Source organism: Anabrus simplex, chromosome 2 (assembly GCF_040414725.1).
Source record: "Anabrus simplex isolate iqAnaSimp1 chromosome 2, ASM4041472v1, whole genome shotgun sequence".
In the NCBI taxonomy this organism is placed as follows: domain Eukaryota; kingdom Metazoa; phylum Arthropoda; class Insecta; order Orthoptera; family Tettigoniidae; genus Anabrus; species Anabrus simplex.
In genome coordinates this window covers 256,556,490-256,580,551 of record NC_090266.1, presented here as the reverse complement: position 1 = coordinate 256,580,551, position 24,062 = coordinate 256,556,490, and the positions used below count along the sequence as shown (strand labels likewise).

At 37.7% G+C, this 24,062-nt stretch overlaps 1 protein-coding gene across 1 annotated transcript in view; it reads left to right on the top strand.

Annotated features, from left to right (window-relative positions):
- Tmem214 (Transmembrane protein 214) overlaps window positions 1-24,062 on the top strand; it is a 430,961-nt gene that overhangs the window by 393,792 nt on the left and 13,107 nt on the right. The window contains exon 12 of the mRNA XM_067140553.2: window positions 10,997-11,148. Coding sequence (XP_066996654.1) covers window positions 10,997-11,148 — 152 coding nt within the window. The remainder of the gene's footprint in view (window positions 1-10,996; window positions 11,149-24,062) is intronic.

The window sequence follows — 24,062 nt, the reverse complement described above, 5'->3', positions numbered from 1 at the left end:
ATATCCATTCACTCCCAACAGATAGAACTAATTCAAGCATACTACAAATTTAACCAACACCATTAAAAGATTGAAGATGAAAAGATACTCGAAATTTCACGAAACTGATAGAAATACTATGGCAAGGAAGAAGATCATTAGAAGTTCTACTGAAAAATGAAGGGATAGTATACAGACTTACTTAAATTAGTTGAGATGAACCTGGGTCTGAAGTTGAGCTGGAAAACTCCTTTTGATGTGCCACCGTTCAAGTCTGCTGGTCTCGTGATGTTTAATGATGGCACATCCTGACAGTGAATTCCCTCATTGGGTATATCCTGCAGAATGATGAGGTTCCTCTTCTTCGAAGCATGTTGATGCGATGATCCAGGTAAACCTGGTACACATGAATTTGGCTAATATTCCACATTCTGTAAGTAAAATATGACCATATTTGCTCACACTAGATATACTCAGTTTGTTCATCAATAGTGAAAACATTTAAATTATGTCACACACCAATCTTTATCTTCAGCTTCTATAAACTAATTAATGCAATGCTTTCACTTGTAGTAGTTGACTGTAAAATTCCCGTTGGAAATTTAATACAAGTGCTGAAAGTTCCTCTGTGTTGAATAAGATTAGTCCACGTAGTGGTTAACTTTCATGGCAGACCAAATGTGCTTGCCTCCTCTTGATGAAATTAATACAGCTCGTATTCTCACAATCCTACAAGTTCTCCTGGCAGAGTAAATGATATTGAAGTAGTTAAAACCTATTGAAATTGTTTAAATTTTATGTGTGTGTGTTCCATTTAGTGCTATTTACATATTGGTGTTTAGTGCTTGTTGGTAGAAATTGGGAGTAGTGATATTTATTTGAATTTCATAACAAGTAATTCATTTGGTGTGCAGTAGTTTACGTTTTGTAGGTTAAGTTAGGCTAGCTAGGTGTACCTTGTTCGAATTTTAGGTGTAGGAAATATTTCAGGTAATATTAACTTTTAAAACAATATGTTTAAATATCTGTAGGTTCGTTGGTATAATACTTACAAAGGTAGATTATCATAAGGAGTTGTAACTCATTGTAAATTCCGCCGCAACATTTCCGATATTTCGTATAGATATCCGTTCAAACTATCACGAAAGTAATAATTTATTAAATTAAATAACACGATTCGCCTGTAAGCTTCGATTTAAAAAAGAAGTTAAAGAGAATACACGTAATTTCACTGGATAATTACGGTACTTAACAGTTTTTGGGTTGTTGAAGATTCTATTAGAATTGTTGACGGTTGTTGCTACATGCACATGGTAGTTGTGTAAATAAATACAAAATCAGCTGATTACTATATTCCAATAATTTAGTTCCCTGCATACTTTATACTTTCCACCTTCGTTATTTATCGAGTAAAAGCTAATAATCAAATTCCCAGATCCCAATAATATTGCAGTTCAACCCCTGGCGTAGTTTTGACAGAAATTATTGTAGACAATCTCTTATTTTTCAGCATCTAAGGACACATTTATTCTCCGTCCCGCATAGTAGGGAAAATAATAGTAATCCACTAGCGGTAAAAATTCATATAACCACATTTCAGCTGAGAATTGTAGTGTAGATACAGTATATTTAGATAGTACCGTATCTTGCCTGCTATATTCGTGTGTATCTTTCGTGTGAATCTATTAGAGCATAGTACTGTACTAATAATAACCTGTCTAAGCATTTAGGTTTGTTCATAATCTTTGAGTACAGTAGTTCTTGCAAATTTCAAACTTGCAATTTTCATTTCTGTTTGTGCTTAGCAGTGACATACGGTACCGGTATTGTAATTAGGATACATCTGAACGTAGTTTAAAGTTATTGTAGTGTACTGTACAGTAGTATACGAGCAATATCTTATTAGAATTTAGCGTGCTTATTTTGTTATTGTAAAATATTTGTGTAGTACCGGTATAGTAGAAGTATCTGTAGAAACTCTTTTACTAAAACTCTGTTGTTCTAATTAGGATAGGCTTAATTGCAGTTTAGATTTGTGTAATTCCTCTGTATTCCTTTTGGTATTCAATAATTAAGAGGTGTTGTAGGATAAAAATAGAGTTCAACTAAGTAGTATTGTAGTGTAGTCGTATGTTAATAACCATATTGTCGTGCGGTCTTTGAGTACTATGCCAGAAAATATATCCCTCTGTTCATTTTTTTCTGCACATAAGTTATTTTATTTTTCCTTTTATTTTGATTTTTTTTCGTAAAGAATGGCTAATGAGTGCAAGTGTAGGGACTGTGGGTGTGGCAAGGCATTGAGGGGTATGAGGGAGGATATGGAGAGTTTGAGGGAGATAATTAGGATTCTCACAGAAGACAGGAAGGTAGATAGGCCTCCCTCAAACAATGTACAGGTTACAGTAGGTGTACAAGAGGGAGAGATAGGAAAGAGGGGAGTTGTAGAAGACAGGTGGTCTAATGTTCTAAGGGGAAGGAGATTGCAGGCTAAGGGCTCTATTCAGGACCAGAATTCAGGACAGGTGTTTGTGCGAAATCGGTATGAGCCACTCCAGGTACAGCAACAGAGGCAAGATGAGAAACAGGGAACTGTTGCTGAGAAGTGTGGAAGTAGGGGGATGGGAAAAGGTAGGAAAGGGAAATGTAGAGTGGAGGATAGGAAAAGACAGGTGGAACAGGATCATGGGAAGGAGAAAAGGGAGGAAGAAGTAGCTTCTGCAGCTATTAGGAAAGATAGGGCTGACCAGGAGGGAAGGGGATCAAATGAGGTGGGTAGGGCTGAGGCTCTGGTCATGGGGGATTCCATCGTTAGACATGTGGGGAAAGTGTGTGGAGGAAAGGGAACCAGGGTGGAGTGTTATCAAGGAATTTTGTTGAGGCAGATGTTGAGGAAAGTAGAAGAGAGGGAGAAGGGGAAAGAGAAGGTGTTTCACGGTGGTACCAACAACGTAAGGCAAGCTGATATAAGTACCAGCATGGTTGGGGATGTGCGGGATCTGGTAAATGCAGCACGGATGAAATTTAAGAAAGCGGAGATTGTTATCAGTGGAATTCAATGGGAGGGATATTGACTGGAGGGTGATTGGGGATTTAAATGAGACTAGGGAGTGGGTATGTGGGAAACTGGGAGTGAAATTTCTAGATCCTAATGGGTGGGTAGGAGGTAGGGATCTGTGCTCGGATGGCCTTCACTTAAACCGCAGTGGTACGTATAAGTTAGGAAATTTGTTTGGAAGGGTAACAGGGAGGTACATTCAGGGAAATGGGGTTGTCTAGGGAGCAGTGATAAAGGTACAGAGATCTGGAAGTCAAGTAGGGATGACATAAAAATGTTAGTGTTGAACTGTAGAAGTATTGTAAAGAAAGGAATAGAATTAATTTAATAGATATATATTTACCAGATACTGTAATAGGAGTTGAATCATGGCTGAGAAATGATATAATGGATGCAGAAATTTTCTCACGGAACTGGAGAGTGTATCGTAGAGATAGGATAGGAATGGTGGGAGGGGGAGTATTCATTCTGGTGAAAGAAGAATTTGTAAGCTACGAAAAAAGTTAGATGAGAAACATGAAATTCTGGTTGTAAGGCTCATTTCTAAAGATAATAGGCAACTTGATGTCTATGGAGTGTACAGACCGGGAAAGGGTAGCGCTTACACGGATTCAGAATTATTTGATAAGATAATCAGCTATGTTGGAAACGACATGGAATGGAATGTGATTGTAGCGGGGGATCTGAATTTATCAAATGTCAGTTGGGAAGGAAATGCGAACAACAGGAAACATGACCAACAAATGGCAAAAAAGCTAAAATGGGAAGGACAGCTGATTCAGAAAGTGATGGAACCAACTAGAGGGAAGAATATTTTGGATGTGGTGCTGGTAAAACCAGATGAGCTCTATAGAGAAACTGAAGTAATAGATGGTATTAGTGATCGTGAAGCTGATTTTGTCGTAGTTAAAAATAAATGTGATAGAAAGGGAGGTCTTAAGAGTAGGACTATTAGGCAGTACCATATGGCTGATAAAGCAGGCATGAGGCAGTTTTTAAAAAGTAACTGTATTCGGTGGAAAACTCTGGGATGGGTTTATAGCAATTGTTGAGAAATGTGAAAACAGGTTTGTACCTTTAAAGGTGCTAAGAAATGGTTAAGACCCACCTTATTATAATAGAGAAATAGAGAGACTAAGAAGGAGGTGCAGATTGGAAAGAAATAGTCAGAAATGGCTGTGGAAGTAAGGAGAAATCGAAGGAACTTACTAGGAAATTGAATCTAGCAAAGAAGGCAGCTAAGAAAAACATGATGGCAAGCATAATTGGCAGTCATACAAATTTTAGTGGTAAATGGAAGGGTATGTATAGGTGTTTTAAGGCAGAAGCAGGTTCCAAGAAAGATATTCCAGGAATCATTAATGAAGAAGGGGAGTGTGTATGTGAGGATCTTCAAAAGGCAGAAGTATTCAGTCAGCAGTATGCAAAGATTGTTGGTTACAAGGATATTTTCCAGATAGAGGAGGAGACTAATGCTAAAGAAGTATTAAAATTTACATACGATAACAATGACATTTACAATAAGATACAAAAGTGAAAACTAGAAAAGCAGCTGGAATTGATAAGGTTTCTGGGGATATACTAAAGAATATTGGTTGGGATATAGTACCATATCTGGAGTACTTATTTGATTATTGTTTGCTTGAAGGAGCTATACCAAACGAATGGAGAGTTGCTATAGTAGCCCCTGTGTATAAAGGAAAGGGTGATAGACATAAAGCTGAAAATCACAGGCCAGTAAGTTTGACATGAATTGTATCTAAGCTTTAGGAAGGCATTCTTTCTGATTATATTAGACATGTTTGTGAAATTAATAACTGGTTCGATAGAAGGCAGTTCGGTTTTAGGAAAGGTTATTCCACTGAAGCTCAACTAGTGGGATTCCAGCAAGATATAGCAGACATCTTGGATTCAGGAGGTCAAATGGACTGTATTGCGATTGACATGTCTAAAGCATTTGATAGGGTGGATCATGGGAGACTACTGGCAAAAATGAGTGCAGTTGGACTTGACAAAAAAGTGACTGAATGGGTTGCTATATTTCTAGAAAATGGATCTCAGAGAAGTAGAGTAGGTGAAGCTTTATCTGATCCTGTAATAATTAAGAGGGGTATTCTTTGGGGCAGTATTATTGGACCTTTATGTTTTCTTATATATATAAATGATATGAGTAAGAAGGTGTAATCAGAGGTAAGGCTTTTTGCGGATGATGTCATTCTGTATAGAGTAATAAATAAGTTACAAGATTGTGAGCAACTGTAACGTAACCTCGATAATGTTGTGAGATGGCAAGCAGGCAACAGTAGGTTGATAAACGGGGTTAAAAGTGAGGTTGTGAGTTTCACAAATAGGAAAAGTCCTCTCAGTTTTAATTACTGCGTTGATGGGGGTGAACGTTCCTTTTAGGGATCATTGTAAGTATCTAGGTGTTAATATAAAGAAAGAACTTCATTGGGGTAATCACATAAATGGGATTGTAAATAAAGGGTACAGATCTCTGGACATGGTTATGAGGGTGTTTAGGGGTTGTAGTAAGGATGTAAAGGTGAGGGCATATAAGTCTCTGGTAAGACCCCAACTAGAGTATGGTTCCAGTGTATGGGATCCTCACCAGGATTACCTGATTCAAGAACTGGAAAAAAATCCAAAGAAATGCAGCTCGATTTGTTGTGGGTGATTTCCGACAAAAGAGTAGCTTTACAAAACTGTTGCAAAGTTTGGGCTGGGAAGAATTGGGAGAACTGGTCAACTAAGTGGTATGTTCAGAGCTGTCAGCGGAGAGATGGCATGGAATGACATTAGTAGACGAATAAGTTTGAGTGGTGTCTTTAAAAGTAGGAAAGATCACAATATAAAGTAAAAGTTGGAATTCAAGAGGACAAATTTGGGTAAATATTCATTTACAGAAAGGGGAGTTAGGGATTGGAACAACTTTCCAAGGGAGATGCTCAGTAAATTTCCAGTTTCTTTGAAATCAGTTAAGAAAAGGCTAGGAAAACAAAAGATAGGTAATCTACCGTCTGGGCGACTGCCCTAAATGCAAATCAGTATTGATTGAATTTGAAAAAAATCTGATTGAACATACAGCTTATTCAAGCACCTCGTCTCCTTTCTCCCAAGTCTTCCCAGCCCAAACTTTGCAGCATTTTTGTAATGCTACTCTTTTGTTAGAAAGCACCCAGAACAAATCGAGCTGCTTTTCTTTGAATTTGTTCCAGTTTTTGAATCAAGTAATCCTGTTGAGGGTCCCATACAATTGAACCGTACTCTAGTTGGGTCTTACCACAGACATATATGCCCTCTCCTTTACAACCTTACTACAACCCCTAAACACCCTCATAATCATGTGTAGAGAACTATACCCTTTATTTACATTCTCATTTATGTGATTATCCCAATGTGATCCTTCCTTATGTTAACACCTAGGTACTTACAATGTTTCCCATAAGGAGCTTCCACTCCATCAATGCAGTAATTAGAATTGAGAGGGCTTTTCCTATTTGTGAAACTCACAACCTGACTTTTAAACCCGTTTTTCCATTTCATACTGTCCATCGCACAACATTTTCGAAGTCATTTTGCAGTTGCTCACAGTCTTGTAACTAATTACTCTATACAGAATAACATCATGCGCAAAAAGCCATATCTCTGATTCCACTTCTTTACTCATATCATTTATATGTATAAGAAAACATAAAGCGCCAATAATACTGCCTTGAGCAATTCCCTTGTTAATTATTAGTCACATACAGCTTTGTCTAGTACAATTGCAATCATTTTTGCCAGAAGTCTCCCATGATCTACCCTATCAAATGCCTTAGGTAGGTGAATTGCGATACAGCCCATTTGACCTCCTGAATCCTGGATATATGCTATACCTTGCTGGAATCCTACAAGTTGAGCTTCAGTGGAATGACCTACCCTAAACCCGAACTGCCTCCTGTTGAACCAGTTATTCATTTCGCAAACATGTCTAATGTGATCAGAAAGAATGCTTTCCCAAAGCTTACAGGCAATTCATGCCAAACTGACGGGCTGTAATTTTCAGCTGTATGCCTATCGCCCTTTCCTTTATACACAGCGGCTACTAAAGCAACTCTATTAATTTGGTATAGCTCCTTCATGCAAACAATTACCAAGTAAGTACTTCAGATATGTTACCATATCCCAACCCATTGTCTTTAGTACATCCCCAAAAATCGTATCAATTCCAGCCGCTTTTCTAGTTTTCAACTTTTATATCTTATTGTAAATGTCGTTATCATAGGTAAATTTTAATACTTCTTTAGTATTAGTCACCTGCTCTATCTGGGCATTATCCTTGTAACCAACAACGTTTAGATACTGCTGACTGAATATTTCTGTATTTTGAAGATCCTCACATATGCACTCCCCTTGTTCATTAGTGATTCCTGCAATGTCCTTCTTGGAACATGTTTCTTCCTTAAAGTACCTATACATACCCTTCCATTTTTCACTAAAATTTGTACAACTACCAGTTATGCTTGCCATCATGTTATCCTTAGCTGCCTTCTTTGCTAGATTCAATTTCCTAGCAAGTTCCTTCAATTTCTCCTTACAACTCTATTTTTCTCCAATTTACACCTCCTTCTTTGTCTCTTTACTTCTCTGTTATAATATAGTGGGTTTTTGCCATTCCTTTACCACCTTTAAAGGTACAAACCTGTTTTCACACTCCTCAACAATTGCTTTCAACTCATCTCAGAGTCTGGTTACATTTTTATTTACTGTTTTCCACCAATCATAGTTACTTGTTAAAACTTCTTCATGCTAGTTTTATCAGCCGTATGGTACGGCCTAATAATCCTTTTTAAGACCTTCCTTTCTATCATATTTATTTTTATCTATGACAAAAACAGTTTTTTGGTCATTAATACCATCTATTACTTTGGTTTCTCTAAAGAGCTCATCTGGTTTTACCAGCACCACATCCAAAATATTCTTCCCTGTAGTTGATTCCATCACTTTCTGAATCAACTGTCCTTCCCATATTAACTTATTTGCCATTTGTTGTTCATGCTTCCTGTCGTTCGCATTACCTTCCCAGTTGACATTTGGTAAATTGAGATCTTCCGCTACAATCACATTCCTTTCCATATCGTTTCCCACATAGCTGATTATCTTATCAAATAATTGTGAATCAGCGTCAGTGGTACCCTTCCCGGTCTGTACACTCCAAAGACATCAAGTTGCCTATTATCTTTAGAAATGAGCCTTACACCTGGAATTTCATGTATGTCAGCTTAAACTTTTTTGCAGATTACAAATTCTTCTTTCACCAGAATGAATACTCCTGCTCCTACCATTCCTTTCCTATCCTGTCTCTACGATACACACCCCAATTCTGTGAGAATATTTCTGCATCCATGATATCACTTTTCAGCCATGATTCAACTCCTATTACAATATCTGGTATGTATTTACCTATTAAATTACCTAATCCTACGTCTTTCCTTACAATACTTCTTCAGTTCAACACTAACATTTTTATGTCTTCCCTACTTCCAGATCCCAGTACCCTTATCATCACTCCCTATACCACCCTGTTTCCCTGAATGTACCTCCCTATATAACCCTTTTGAACAAATTTCCTAACTTACACCTACCACTGCGGTGTAAGTTTAGGCTATCTGAGCGCAGATCCCTATCTCCTACCCACCTGTTAGGATCAAGAAATCTCACTCCCTGTTCCCCACATACCCACTCCATAGTTTCATTTAAATCCCCAATCACCTTCCAGTCACTATCCCTCTTACACAGTATTCCAATAAATATTGGTGTCTTTTTTACAAGTTGCTTTACATACAATTTTTATTTTTGTTTTCTCCTTTTCAGTACGTAATTGTTTTTTGTCGCTAGAAATTCTTTCTACTACAATATTACATTAACATTGACATGTTTCACTCGTCTCAAGGTTGCCATATCATTATTAACTTTACTTATATCTAACTTGTGCTTAATTATGATCTTGAGACCAACTAATAAAATACATTAATACAGTGATATTTATATACACAATGAAACGATTCACAATTAAAATAAGTGCTAAAATTGGAATAGACATTGGTTCTAATAACACGGATGTCCAAAACACGGTAGTACCCCAAGAGCAATAAGATTTGGGTAAAATTCTCATAAATTTCTTCATTTTTTTTTCTAACTCGGTTGTTAGTAAGCTTTTTGTATTGTACTACTTAAAATTTGAGTCATGAACCTTGTTAAAACTCAATAGTATCTGAGGCTTATAACTTCTAAATGTACTTATCAAATTAGTTGAGAATGATTAGCATCGTTTTAATTTGAGGCTTGCTGCAATAATTTGATTGTGAATGGCTAGGTACATCTCGTTGGTTGTTTCCTCAAACTAGTCCTGAATTGACGAGTTGACATATAGCTTGGAGGCTGTTTGTTTTTTAATAGGAGCTTGGTTGAAAGGGGATTTCAATTCTGAGAATCTTGGATGTTGATGTATTATCCTTTACGACGACTTATTTGTTGGTGCGTCTGTAACAAACGCACTTCACCCAGTCCTCAGCTCTCACACTGTCCATCCAGCTGGACTCGTGTTCTAACAATGACACCGGACGGCAAGTTTCTTTTCGGAAGTGTTTTCCTTTTCAGAACCGCATATGGAGGGAGTTTGGTTCCATCCGCCAATACGCACAATACCGTGCATTGTTGCTTTTTGTTACCACTTGTTCTGATGGTTACACTTTTAGAACCCTTCGTATCCACTGTATTTTCCAGCGGCATTTCAAAATAGACAGGTGTCTCGTCGGCATTCCCAGTTTGCGACAGCAAATTAGAATTTTGCTCCCTCAAATGAATAATGTGACGCTGAAAGGCTGTTCATTTTTCTTCATACGCCCCAGGGAGATATTGTGAAATAGATGTACGTCTCCGAATGCACAATCTCTTTCTACGATAAATGTTTCGGATCCATCTACGGCTTGCATTAAAACGCTGTGTTTTGAGTTCTTTTGAGATCTCTAGAGCTTTCAATTGACACATTTCACTAGAAACACCATATGCTAACTCATGTTTTTCTATCACAGATTTGTGGAATCGTTCTTCAATTTCCGGAAACACTGCACTCTGCCCCCGGAACACTCCGCAATCGCTGTTACTTTTTAGAAGCTTTTCCTTCTTCCGCCAATCACGAATACACGATTCATCAATATCGTACTTACTGCCAGCGGCACAATTTCCGTATATTTCAGCTTTGCTTACAACTTTAAGTTTCTCACGCACAGTAAATAACCGCAGACGCCGTTTTGAATCCATCGCTTACTATCGAGACAGCACTTTCACGGGACAGATACAGAACTTGAATGCGAGCGAGGTAGACCTCCGTAACCAACAGTCTCGACTCTCGCAAAGTACAATATCCCGTGAGATCAGCTATTCGTGCACCCAGCATGCCAGAAACACTTGTGAAACAAATGACGATCGAGCATCCGCAGCAGTGGCTTTCATATTTACCGCATGTTTACCCATAGCCTTTGATTTACTGTATTTCATTACTTTACATTTCGCGTTTACATGCCACTGTAACCGTATTGAGAAAAAATCAATCTTGTTTTCTAGAACGCAACTAGAACACAGTAAGACCTGAACGTCCGTTTTCATGCGGTATATTGATTATGGTAACCATATTCAAATCTATTTCAATACTCCATGTAAAAGTAGTAAATATTTACGAGAATGAACGGCTTGAATATGACCCGCACCCAAGATTTAAAACCAATATTTTGGGGGGAAAAGTGCGGGTGGTATTTGGGATTACACGGTATTAAGACTTTAGTGGAAAATCTTATTGCTGGATGTCATTTTTTTTGTGAAATGAGAACCTTAACTTCAATCTTTTACTGTAGTGGCATTTTTTGTGCATCTTGAAATTATTTCATTTATATCTTTGTCAAAAATTGTGTGTTTCAGATTAATTTTTATGCACCTGGTCTCTTGGAAAATTTGAATCTATATGCTGCTACAGCTGTGGAGAATAGTAAACATTTATGTTATGCTGTATCCGAGATGGTACTCCAGTATTCAGCTGCCACTCTGTTGTGGATGAAAACTAATACTTTTGTGTGAGTACATGTTGTTTTGATTTTATTAATGCTGTCATGAAGGAGGTGAACAAAATCTGTTCTTAAATATTTATATGTTACTAGCTGTTGTACCCTTTGTTGATGAAACATGCTCTTAGCATGTGCACGATTTGCATTTATTTTGTTCACCCTTTATTGCACATTCTACACAGAAAAGAGACCCTGAATTATCCAGATATACTGGACAGAAGATGTAGCAAGAACCAAACGAGATGCACATTAACTGAAAACCACAGTGGGAAGTCAGGAGAAGTGGAATGTTCATGATCTCCGATGTGAAAACCCTGTTCGGAATATGTAGTAGTAATGGAAGCAGAGTGTAGCAGTCATGCTAGTAAGCTGGGTGATAGGAAAGTTCTTCATAGCCAAAGTAAAAAACTAGTATGTTATGTGTATAATATTTAAAATACAGAAACATTGAAGAACCTGCATATTTAATTCAGCAGCATGTGCCCTGTGCTAGGATATTTCAGCGAGTAGTATTAGGAGAGTTTTAAAATGTTTCCAAGAGAGCAGGTAATTTAGTACTCTCAATAAAAGATGACTAAGAAAGAAAATCAGACTCTATTTTGACAGGTACTTAAGATCCTTAGCATTATATAAAACAAAGGGTGGTCTGATAATCTACATGTTCATCCATTGCACACTAAAGAACGTGCATGAGTAACAATTAGAACACGGATCTTCCAGCTCCAGTTTCTGAGAGCCAGCAGGCTGATATTGTTCATGAAGGTGGGAAGAATGGTTTTGTCACAAACGCTCTCCAGATATTTAAATCAGGCTGAGGTCTATAGAGTACCATCTTGATTTACCAGAAGTGGCTGAAAACTAAATTAATACCCAACCCTCCCTCTGAATCTGTTTTGGTGATTGATAATGCTCCTCGCCACAATGTTCAGATTAACCTCGCATCAAATTCTTCATCCAAAAATACTGATATGGTTAATGGGCTTACGACCCATGGAATTTCTTTCGACCTAAAAATATACATAGCAGAACTACAGTATATACCCTGATTGCACTCAGGAAACCTGATTTTAAAATATAAAATTAATGTTCTTCTTGCTCCATTCTAAGACTTCCCCTAATCATTTGTAAAGAAAGCTTGCTTTTAAGAAATTGTGAAACTCACAGGTGACAGGATTCTTTTCTAGGGTCTACAAAACCTCAATGCTGGATATGCTCATTTCTTTCCATCCTACATATACAATGCAAAAATTGTTTGTTGCTTCGTTTCAGAGGCTAGAATGACATAGGTCAATCAGCCAATATGATGATGATGATGATGATGATAGTTACGCAAAAGGAAGGTAGAGGGGAAGAAGCAGCAGGGTGCATTTCCTAAACATGTCTTTTTTTAATCACAATAATAATAATAATAATAATAATAATAATAATAATAATAATAATGCAGACCGAAATGGTCGGAAGAACGTAAACAAGCCTTCTCAGAGAGAATGAAAGCCTATTGGAAGAACAAGAAGAACCCAAAGAAAGCTTGATTGAGTTGTTTGCTTAACGTCTTCCATTATTGGGAGAATACGCTAATAATAATAATAATAATAATAATAATAATAATAATAATATTTAAGCTTTAGAGCTTAATAATCGGGGAGAATGAGCTCTCAATTCTCAAGACTTATTAGCCTTTACTATGGTAACACAAATCTTTGGACCGAGCAAATTGGCTGTGCGGATAGGAGCGCACAGCTGAGCTTGCATTTGGGAGATAGTGGACTTGAACCCCACTGTCAGCAGCCCTGAAGATTTTTTTTTTGTGGTTTCCCATTTTCACACCAGGCACCTGTACCTTAATTAAGGCCATGGCTGCTTCCTTCCCATTCCTAGCCCTTTCCTATCCCATTGTCACTGTAAGACCTATCTATGTCGGTGCAATGTAAAGAACAAAAAAAAAATCCTTGGTATACTGCACAACCCAATTGATACAGTATAATTTACACTGCTCAGGGAGACTGAACTCCCAAACTTCAAGACCCTAAGCGCCTGGTACCTACATCAAGGCACCCCCTTAATGCTTTCTCAGAGGGAAAAGATAAACCTTAAAAGCTTACAAGCTCTACACCTTCAACGTTTTCTGCCCTTATGTCACAGGGAAGCAACAAAGCAACACAGCAACACTTGAATCAGAAGGATTCATTAGAGAGAGGAACAGAAACTCATACTACAAGGCCTAGAGGAAAAGAAAAGTAGAGTTTAAGGGGAAATAGGCCAAATATAAGGGAAGGGGATGCTGAATCCACTCAATCCCATGATATAATCACAATAAAACCTAATGGGGCAGAAGGCCTGGTGACACAGACGATAAGCCACACTACATACTAAGTCCAGGTAAGTTAATGATCGAAAAGCAAGAAATAATGTGGTTTTTGAGCCACCCACTCCACTATTGACAATTTGATACATTTAGAGAGCTGTATCCAGGATGCATTTCTCTGAAAACAACATTTATTGGCTGTTTTCTTTGACTTACAAAAGGCCTATGACACCACATGGTGATATGGCATCCTTTCTTCATCTTCATCATCATCATCATCATCATCATCAAAGCCCTCTCAGTTTTAATTACTGCCGTTGATGGGGTGAAAGTTCCTTTTGGGGATCATTGTAAGTATCTAGGTTTTAATATAAGGAACGATCTTCATTGGGATAATCACATAAATGGGATTGTAAATAAAGGGTACAGATCTCTGCACATGGCTATGAGGGTGTTTAGAGGTTGTAGTAAGGATGTAAAGGAGATTGCATATAAATCTCTTGTAAGACCCCAACTAGAGTATGGTTCCAGTGTATGGGACCCTCACCAGGATTACCTGATTCAAGAATTGGAAAAAATCCAAAGAAAAGCAGCTCGATTTGCTCTGGGTGATTTCCGACAAAAGAGTAGCGTTACAAAAATGTTGCAAAGTTTGGGCTGGGAAGAACTGGGAGAAAGAAGACGAGCTGCTCGACTAAGTGGTATGTGATATAGATCTTGATTCCCGTAGGGAATCTGAAATATTTGTTCCGAATGAGTAAATTTATAATACCAATATAAATGGTCCGTTATTGGACATTATAAATCTTCCAGCTAACTCATTTCTGGTTGCCAGTGTATGCTAGATACTGATGAGCCCAGCCTAGCACACGGGGGTGAAACGCTGGCAACCAGGAATGAGTTAGTTGGAAGATTTATAATGTCCAGTAACGGACCATTTATATTGGTATTATAAGTGGTATGTTCCGAGCTGTCAGCGGAGAGATGGCGAGGAATGACATTAGTAGACGAATAAGTTTGAGTGGCTTCTTTAAAAGTAGGAAAGATCAAAATATGAAGATAATGTTGAAATTCAAGAGGACAAACTGGGGCAAATATTCATTTATAGGAAGGGGAGTTAGGAATTGGTATAACTTACCAAGGGAGATGTTCAATACTTACTTACTTACTTACTTACTTACTTACTTACTTACTTACTTACTTACTTACTTACTCCTTGACGCTATGGTCCTTGTAAAACCTTCGTCTCCGCAACAATCTTCTTTTAAAGCTCTCTGTCGATTGCCTTGTTCCTCCATCTCCGGACTCCCATGGTACATAGATCAGCCTCCACCTGTTCTCTCCATCTCTTTCTTGGTCTACCTCTACATCGTCTTCCACCCGTATGCCCCTCCAGCAATTTCTTAGGTTCTCTTGTAGTCTCCATTCGATGGACATGTCCTAGCCAATGCACTGTAGCAGTCTTCATCAAAGATTCTATATCCTGCTCTTGGTACAGGTCTCTAAGCTCCTGATTAGATCTATACACCATCCCAGTTCAGTTTTAACTGGCCCAAAATACTTCATCAATACCTTTCTTTCCCATGTCATTAATCTATATTCATCTGTTTTATTTAAAACCCAGGTCTCAGCTCCATATGTAACCACTGGTCTAATGACAGTCTTATAAATGATCAACTTAGCTTTCCTGGATATTTGTTTGTTTCTTAATGTTGGAATTAAGGCAGTATAGCATCGATTTCCTGCAGTCAGTCTAGAGCTTATTTCCTTTGTTGTTTCATTTTTTGAAGTAATCAGAGAGCCTAGTTATCTAAATTCCTGTACCCCTTCAAAACACTTTTCTTCACACCTAAGTGCATTTGCAGGTTGACCAAATCTGGAACTCGCTAGGAATTTAGTTTTGTTGTTATTCACTACCAGTCCAATTTGCTGTGCTCCCCTCTCCAATTCTTCATAGGTTTCAAGAAGTGCATTCTTTGTACGAGAAATTATGGCCACATTCTCTGCATATGCCAATATTTGAATTAGTCTATGATATATGTTCCTTTCACGATTTGCAGTGATGGTACGCACAGCTGATTCTAAAGCAATATTGAAGAGGACAGCAGACATTGGATCTCCTTGCCTCAAACCCACTTTTACATCGAAGGTTCGCGATACTTTCCCTTGTACGCATACCTTAGATTTACTTCCGCTCAAAGCTGTTTTTACCAACCTAATCAGCTTCCCAGGATAACCAAGAGCTTTCATTTCGATGAGTAGTTTTCCTCTTCGCACTGAATCTATGCTTGTTTAAAATCAACGTACAGTTGATACAGTGGTATGTTATATTCATAGCACCTCTCCAGGATGATCCTCATTGTAAAGATATGGTCTATTGTTGAACGGTTTGCACGAAAACCACACTGATATTCTCCAAGATCGTGCTCTGCTTTGTGTGTTAGATGCTTAGCTATTATTATGGTAAAGATCTTGTACCCAATGCACAGCAGAGATATCCCTCTATAATTTTCACATTTCAATTTATTTCCCTTCTTAAGAATTGGGTATACCAAAGCTGTTTCCCATTCTTCTGGTAATTTCTCTGTTCGCCCGATTTCCAGTATCAACATATACAATGTTTGTATCAATACCGTTCCACCATATTTTAGTAACTCAGCTGTTATTCAATCTTCTCCTGGTGACTTATTATTCTTCATCGATAAGAGGACACCTTTTACTTCTTCCAAAGTGGGTGGTTCACTATTGCATTCCTCAGATTCATGATCATTAGATTCAGTATTTGGCAGTTCTAATTCATATTCTTCATTTTGTATTTTAACTGGATTCAAAACCTCCTCAAAATATTCTGCCCATCTATCTAATATTTCCTGGGTATTTCCAAGTAGTTGCCCGTCCTTATTTTGTATGCAGCTTACTCTTGGTTGAAATCCACTTTTTCTCTGCTTTACATTTCTACAAAACTTTCTACTTCTCTTATGCTCATAATCTTGTTACATCTCTTTTATCAGATCTTTTTCCATTTCTCTTTTCTTTTTTTCTACAAAGATTCTTGGCTCCCCTTCTGCATTCCACATATGTTTGGTGAGTAGCTCTTTTTGCCCGTTGCATATATATCACCCTTGCTTTATTTCTTTTCTCCAAGGCTACCTTTACTTCCTCATCATACCAATCCTTCCTGTTTCTTTCTTTCTCCTAGTACCTCCTGGGCTGCATTCTTGATGGCTTCTTTAATCACCCGCCATAATTCATCCACTGTTACTGCATTTTTATGGTTTTTCAAACCACCTTCAATCTGTCTTTCATACTCCTTCCTCCTTGCATCATCATTAAGTTGTTCTTAGTTAAATCCTTTCCTCCTTTCTGCTTTACCTCTGACTCTTACCGCAAGCTTTTGTTTCAATTTAGCTTTCACCAAATAGTGGTCTGAATTTATATCCTCACGTCTATAAGTACGCACATCCTGTACATCTGACGCATGTCTTTCTTTTATCAATCTTATGTGGTCGATTTGATTCTTGGTGTTCCCATCTGGTGCCTCCCAAGTTTCTCTATGAATTCTCTTGTGCTCAAATGTAGTGCTACTGATTACCATATCCTTTGCTGTAGCGAAGTCAATAAGCCATAACCCATTGTTGTTACTTTCCAAATGTGAACTCTGTGCTCGTGTTGTGGGTCTAAATTCTTCCTCTTGTCCCACTTTTGCATTGAAGTCTCCAATTACTATTTTAATGTAATGTCTAGGAGTCTCATTGTACTGTTTCTCTAGTTCTTCATAAAACTTATCCTTTAGTTCATCCTCCTTTTCCTCCGTAGGTGAATGTACGCTTATAAGTGTATAATTGAAGAAACGGCCCCTGATTCTCATAATACAGATTCTTTCATTTACTGCCTTGTAAGACATTAAGGTATGCTTCAGTTGTTTAGATATCACAAAGCCTGTTCCACAGATGTTCTCGCTATTTCCACTATTGATTAAAGTATAATCCTGTAAATTGAACATCTCAATTTCTCACCATGTAATTTCTTGTAGAGCAGCGATTTCAACATTATACTTTCTTAGTTCCTCTTCTAGTTTTCTGCTTTTCCCTAGCTGGTATAGGCTTCTCACATTCCAAGTCACTAATACCAATCCATAACCATTTCCTCGCCTAGGTCATTTTTCAGTTTTATCCGTCCAGTTTGTTCTTACTCTTTGCAGCTTCTCAGCAGTTTAATTTTTAATGGGATACAGTTGTCAACCCTATGCGCAACCCCCAACCTGGAGGACCAGGGTATCCCTTTTAGTCTGGATCATCACCTTCAACCTGTCTGGCAAGGGAGGCCCTACCTCTAGTTGCCAATTAAGTCTTAATTTAATTAATTGTGACATACAAGAGTGTTTAAATTATTATTGGTTATATGTGTACATGTCTTCCAATTGAAGCGTAGCTGAAGATGACCCAATATATATGGGGTCAAAACTTGTCCCAGTTTTATAAGCCAAAAAATATACAAGCTAATGGTATTGTATAGGTGGATCCTTCTCTACCCTATGATAGTGATGAATTGTCAATGCGGACCATAATGAAATTCATAACTCATGATAAACTGTATTGTCGCTGCTTCTAGTTCATCAGTAATACAATTGCTATATGTAGACTGTTTTGCTCTGCATTAGAACTTAGTGTGACAGTCGCAGAGCGACAATTACAGCAGGCTATTAGGAGAGTGGAAGAGTGGACCTTAGAACGTGGCTTTTGGTTTTCAACTACAAAGACCTTTTTTGTTCACTTCTGCTGGAAGCGCACTCTTCACTCCCGTCCTGAACCATAATTAGGGGGTGTCGCTCTTCCTGTAGTTGACACGATTTCCTGGTCTCCTTTTTGGTAGTGAATTATCGTGAGAGCCACACGTGCGTTAGTTAAAAGCCAAATGCATTAAGAACCTGAATATTTTGAAGTAAGATGTAAGATCACAACTTAAACATACACTAGGGAAGTTGACCCACACTAATGTCTTTGTAGTGAACGTGCCCCACAGGCATGATTTGAGTAGAGACTCATGTGTGAACATTGAAGTGGACAAGGTCAATACAGATATTGTTAAAATTTGTAAACATTTTTGGAATACTCAGGTTATTGAATGCAGCAGTTTTGGGAGATACTGTTATACAAAACATGGCCTTCATCTAAACAATTCAGGTAAATGAAAGATATCAAATATTGTTCTAGATTTTATTAATCTTAAGGTATGTACTGTAAAACAGGCAACTCCCTTGAGTTATAATACTGACCAGGAAAACTAGTAGAAAGAGCCAGGTGTACTTCAAGCTGGCTCAGTCAACTAGAAAATGAAACTCAGGGAAGCAAGGAATTTCAAGTTACCCAATTGCAACAGTAAAGTTTGAGGGAGGAAGGGGGTCTGAGATTGCTCTTGGTAAACTGTCAAAGTGTAGTAAATAAACTATTAAAATTTGGTACATTGATGGAATCTTATGAGACTGATGTGGTGATAGGAGTGGAATCGTGGTTGAGAGAAGGGGTGGGTAATAGATAAGTATTTCCAGAAGGGTACACAGTCTGTCGTAGAGACCGAGGAAATAAAAAGGGACGGGGGTGTTTATTCTGGTGAAGGAAACTTATTGTTCACATGAATGGTTTTCCGATGAAAGGGATGAAATATTAGGGATAAAATTAGTTTGTGATAGTAGGAAGGAGGTGGGAATTATAGGAACATACAGGCCTGGAAGAGAGGAAAGAGACATGGAAATATTTGAGAAAATTATAGATTATACTCATAAAAACAATAATAATGATATGGTAATAATTGGGGGAGATCTAAATTTGCCTGAAGTTGAATGGAATGGAGCTGCAAGTGAAGCCCATTAACAGAAACTGGCAAATTAGTTAATTTGGGAGGGAGGATATACACAAGTAGTACAAGAACCAACTCATCTCAATAACTTACTAGATGTATTCATGGTTAAACCATGGGAAATTGTTGATAAAACTGAGGTAATTGAAGGAATAGGAGACCATAAGGCTATAATAATGGATGTAGGACTCATACCAAAAAGGCTTAATAAGAGGGTCACACAAGACAAGAAATTGTACAGAAAAACTAAAGTTGATGAATTTGGGACTTACCTTAAATCACAATTCAGTTGTTGGATAACTGAAGGGAGTAATGTGGATACACTTTGGGCTAAATTCAAAGGAATCATTTGGGAAGGAGAGAAGAGATTTGTACCTGTTAAGAAGGGTAAAATGACCTCAGACCCTGTTTATTATAAAAGGGAAATAAGAAAATTAAAATGTAGAATAGTAAACAGGAAAATCAAAGAGGGTATGGAGAGTAGAGAAACTAGAAAACAGCTAGTGAGGAAACTGAATAGAGTGAAAAAGGAAGCAAAAGAGAATTATATGAATGGCATACTTCAAGAGGGTAATGACCACAAAAGGAAATGGAAAAGGCTGTATTCATATATCAGGAATCAAAAAGGAAAAGGAATCCAAATTCCTACAATGGTGGGAGAAGGGGGTGAACACTATTTAACAGATAATGAAAAAGCAAACCTATTTAGTAGGGAATTCAGAGATTCAGTAGATGATGGTCAGGAGTTGGAAACCGAAACCGAAGATAGAGAGGGAGAGACACAGAGGGAAACAAGAAGCTTATCATTCACAAATGAAGATATTTTCAGAGAAAACCAACTGCTTCAGCAAGGAAAAGCAGCAGGAAGCGATCAAATTACTGGGGAGGTATTAAAGACAATGGGGTGGTACATAGTGCCTTATTTAAAATTTATCTTTGACTATGTCATAAATAATAGTATAATACCAAAGGAAAGGAAGGAATATATAATAATACCAATTTATAAAGGAAAGGGTGATAAAAGGAAACCAGAGAACTACAGACCAATCAGCCTGACCAGTATAGTTTGTAAAATACTGGAGAGTTTAATATCAAAGTACATCAGAGGGATATGTGATGATAAAAATTGGTTCATGAGGAGCCAGTATGGATTTAGAAATTTTCTTGTGAGACACAACTGGTGGGATTTAAGCAGGACATATCAGATCAATTGGATTCAGGAGGTCAGTTAGATTGCATAGCCATAGATCTTTCCAAAGCCTTTAATAGAGTGGAACATGGAATATTATTAAAGAAATTGGAGGGAATAGGATTGGACGTAAGGGTTACACGTTGGATAAAAACATTTCTAAATTCAAGGGTTCAGAAAGTCAAAGTAGGAAATAATGTATCTCAGGAAGAGAAAGTTTGTAAGGGAATTGCACAGGGTAGTATAATCGGTCCGTTACTTTTCTTAATATACGCAAATGATTTAGGGAACAATGTAACATCAAAAATAAGATTACCGGGCGAGTTGGCCGTGCGCGTAGAGGCGCGCGGCTGTGAACTTGCATCCGGGAGATAGTAGGTTCGAATCCCACTATCGGCAGCCCTGAAGATGGTTTTCCGTGGTTTCCCATTTTCACACCAGGCAAATGCTGGGGCTGTACCTTACTTAAGGCCACGGCCGCTTCCTTCCAACTCCTAGGCCTTTCCCATCCCATCGTCGCCATAAGACCTATCTGTGTCGGTGCGACGTAAAGCCCCTAGCAAAAAAAAAAAAAAAAAGATTGTATGCAGATGACATAATTGTTTATAGGGAAATAACATTGCGGATTGTTCAGAATTACAAAGGGATCTTGAAAGTATCCAACAATGGGTTGAAGAAAATAATATGAAGGTTAATGGAGGCAAAACAACCGTTACAACTTTTACTGACAGGAGCTTTAAAACAGAATTTGAATATACTTTGGATGAGGTGGTTATCCCAAAAGATGGCAAATGCAAATACTTGGGTGTGAGATTTGAAAGTAATTTGCACTGGAAGGGTCATGTTGATGACATTGTTGGGAAAGCATACAGATAATTACATGTCATAATGAGGCTACTTAAAGGATGCAATAAAGAATTAAAAGAAAAAAGTTACTTAAGTACGGTTCGTCCATTATTGGAATATACAAACAGTGTTTGGGATCCTCACCAAGCATACCTAATAAAAGAAATAGATAGTGTGCAGAGGAAAGCAGCAAGATTTGTAACAGGGGATTTCAGGAGAAAGAGTAGTGTATCAGAAATGTTAAAGGAACTTGGGTGGGAAACTTTAAGTAAGAGAAGAGTGAAAACTAGACTTACAGGATTATATAGAGCCTATACAAGAGAAGAAGCATGGGGAGATATCCGTGAGAGGCTTCAGTTAGAAAATAATTATATCAGCAAGACAGAACACAAATATAAAATTAGAAGGGGTAAATTTTCATTCATTGGGAAGGGTGTGAAGGAGTGGAACAGTTTACCAGGGGTAGTGTTTGATCCTTTTCCAAAATCTGTACAGATATTCAAGAAGAGAATAAACAACAACAGAGAAAATAAATGAAGTGTTAGAGGGCATTCGACCAGTGCAGGTTATTGTAAATTTAAAAAATGTGTGTGAATAAATTAATTCCATCCCCTGGTCTAGGGAGTTTGGACAGTCAACGTAGGGGACTACCTGTAGGGGTGAAGTACAGGGGGGACTTCGAGGGCCCTGGGACCACTACGGAGCTGTGAAGGCCCTTCAGGAACTCTGAAAAGTGGTGGCAGAAGGGGCCCTGGTTAAGACGCAGCAGGTCGTTATGCTACTTAGGTTCCAGAATGGGTAAAAAAAAAAAAAAAAAAGTAAATAAATACAATGTAAAGTTTAATCTTATACCAGTTGTGTAGTATCGTTTGAAGTAATTCCATAAACTGTATATCAGTTGACTATATTTGTAAGTAGTATAGGAGACATTGTAAGTAGAATTTTGTAAACAATATAAATTTATTAAGGATGGTCTGTGTGTTTAATAGAAAAAATTGTTTGCGTAAATTGTATAATATTGTATTATAGGAAAATTTTCTTCTCTTGTTAATTTAATATTTAGTGCTTGACAATTATGTATTTTAGTGTACCATTTGCCACCGAGGTAGATACCTCATTTGCAAATAAAGAGATTTTGATTTGATTTGATTTGATTTGATTTGATTTGTTTCTTAGCAGCACTGTTTTGGGGGAAGGGGGGAATCGCAAGGGGCTCCTACGATTTTATAGGGCACATATTTTATCTAGACTGGACTACGGCAGTGCAGCATATGGAACAGCTAGGTAAAGTGTCCTTGCGAATATGAATAGCATCCAGTTAGGTTGGCAACTGGAGCATTCCATACAAGCCCCATTGCTAGCCTGCTCGTTGAATCTGATGCACCACTTTGATGCAAGTGTAATGGACTAGTACAACTTGGAAACAATTCTCTAAACCCATGGGTAAATAATGAAAATATAGAGCTCAATTACTAGGTGGTGGTGTTGTTGTTGTTGTTGTTATTATTATTATTATTATTATTATTATTATTATTATTATTATTATTATTATTATTATTATTATTATTATTATTATTATATGCAGTTATGTACGAACTTTATTTGGTATAAATTGTGGTCGTATTATGTGTGTGTTGTATGATCTGTCTTGTGTAACAAAACATGTGAGGTTATGTCACTATATATCTGCTGTATGTATATTAATAAGAGTTTATTTAATGTAAGAATGCGCAATTAATAGTATATGATTTATTATAACCTGTAAATATGATGTAAATCCATTGTAATGTTGTGCAACACAGGGTAATAGACCAGAACAACACATCTTTGTCACTAGAGTTGTATAGAACATTCTATTCATTTATAAATAGGTTATTGGAGACTCAAGAAGATGATATAGATGTTGCTTCCCATAGGGAACCTGAAATATTTGTTGAGTAAATTTATAATACCAACATAAATGGTCCGTTATTGGACATTATAAATTTTTCAGCTAACTCATTCCTGGTTGCCAGCGTTTTGCCCCCATGTGCTAGGTTGGGCTCATCAGTTGGTACCTAGCACACCCACAAAGACGCATGGCTAGTGCATACCATGGAGGCCACTGCGTAGGCTACTTGGAGCCACCGGCAGTGCCAGTGCACTATGAGAGACTTTGTCTCATTACCAAAAATTTATGCCTGCATGGCCATCAGATGATATAGATGTTGATTCCCATAGGGAACCTGAAATATTTGTCCCGAATGAGTAAATTTATAATACCAATATAAATGGTCCGTTATTGGACATTATAAATTTTCCAGCTAACTTATTCCTGGTTGCCAGTGTTTCATCCCAGTGTGCTAGGTTGGGCTCATCAGTTGGTACCTAGCACACCCAGCAAGACCATGGCTAGTGCATACCGTGGAGGCCACTCTGGCTTCAAGACATTCTTCCAGGCAACAGTATAGAAACTCTCCAGATTCTTCCTGGCTCTACAGGGAAAGTACAGCCCTTGGATAAATTTTTCACCATTTAACAGATATTGTGCCAGCTTGTGAAGACTTCCGGCTTGATGTCATCAGAGAAACAGCATATTGAAAATGTAATCTTTCATTTAAATTTCAATGTTCTTCCCCATGGTTCAAGGACATGATTAAAATTTAATGGTTCACAACCAATCACAGAATGGTGAAATTTCACAAGTTCAAAGTGCCTGCAAAATATTGCCTTCAAACAAATAAGAAC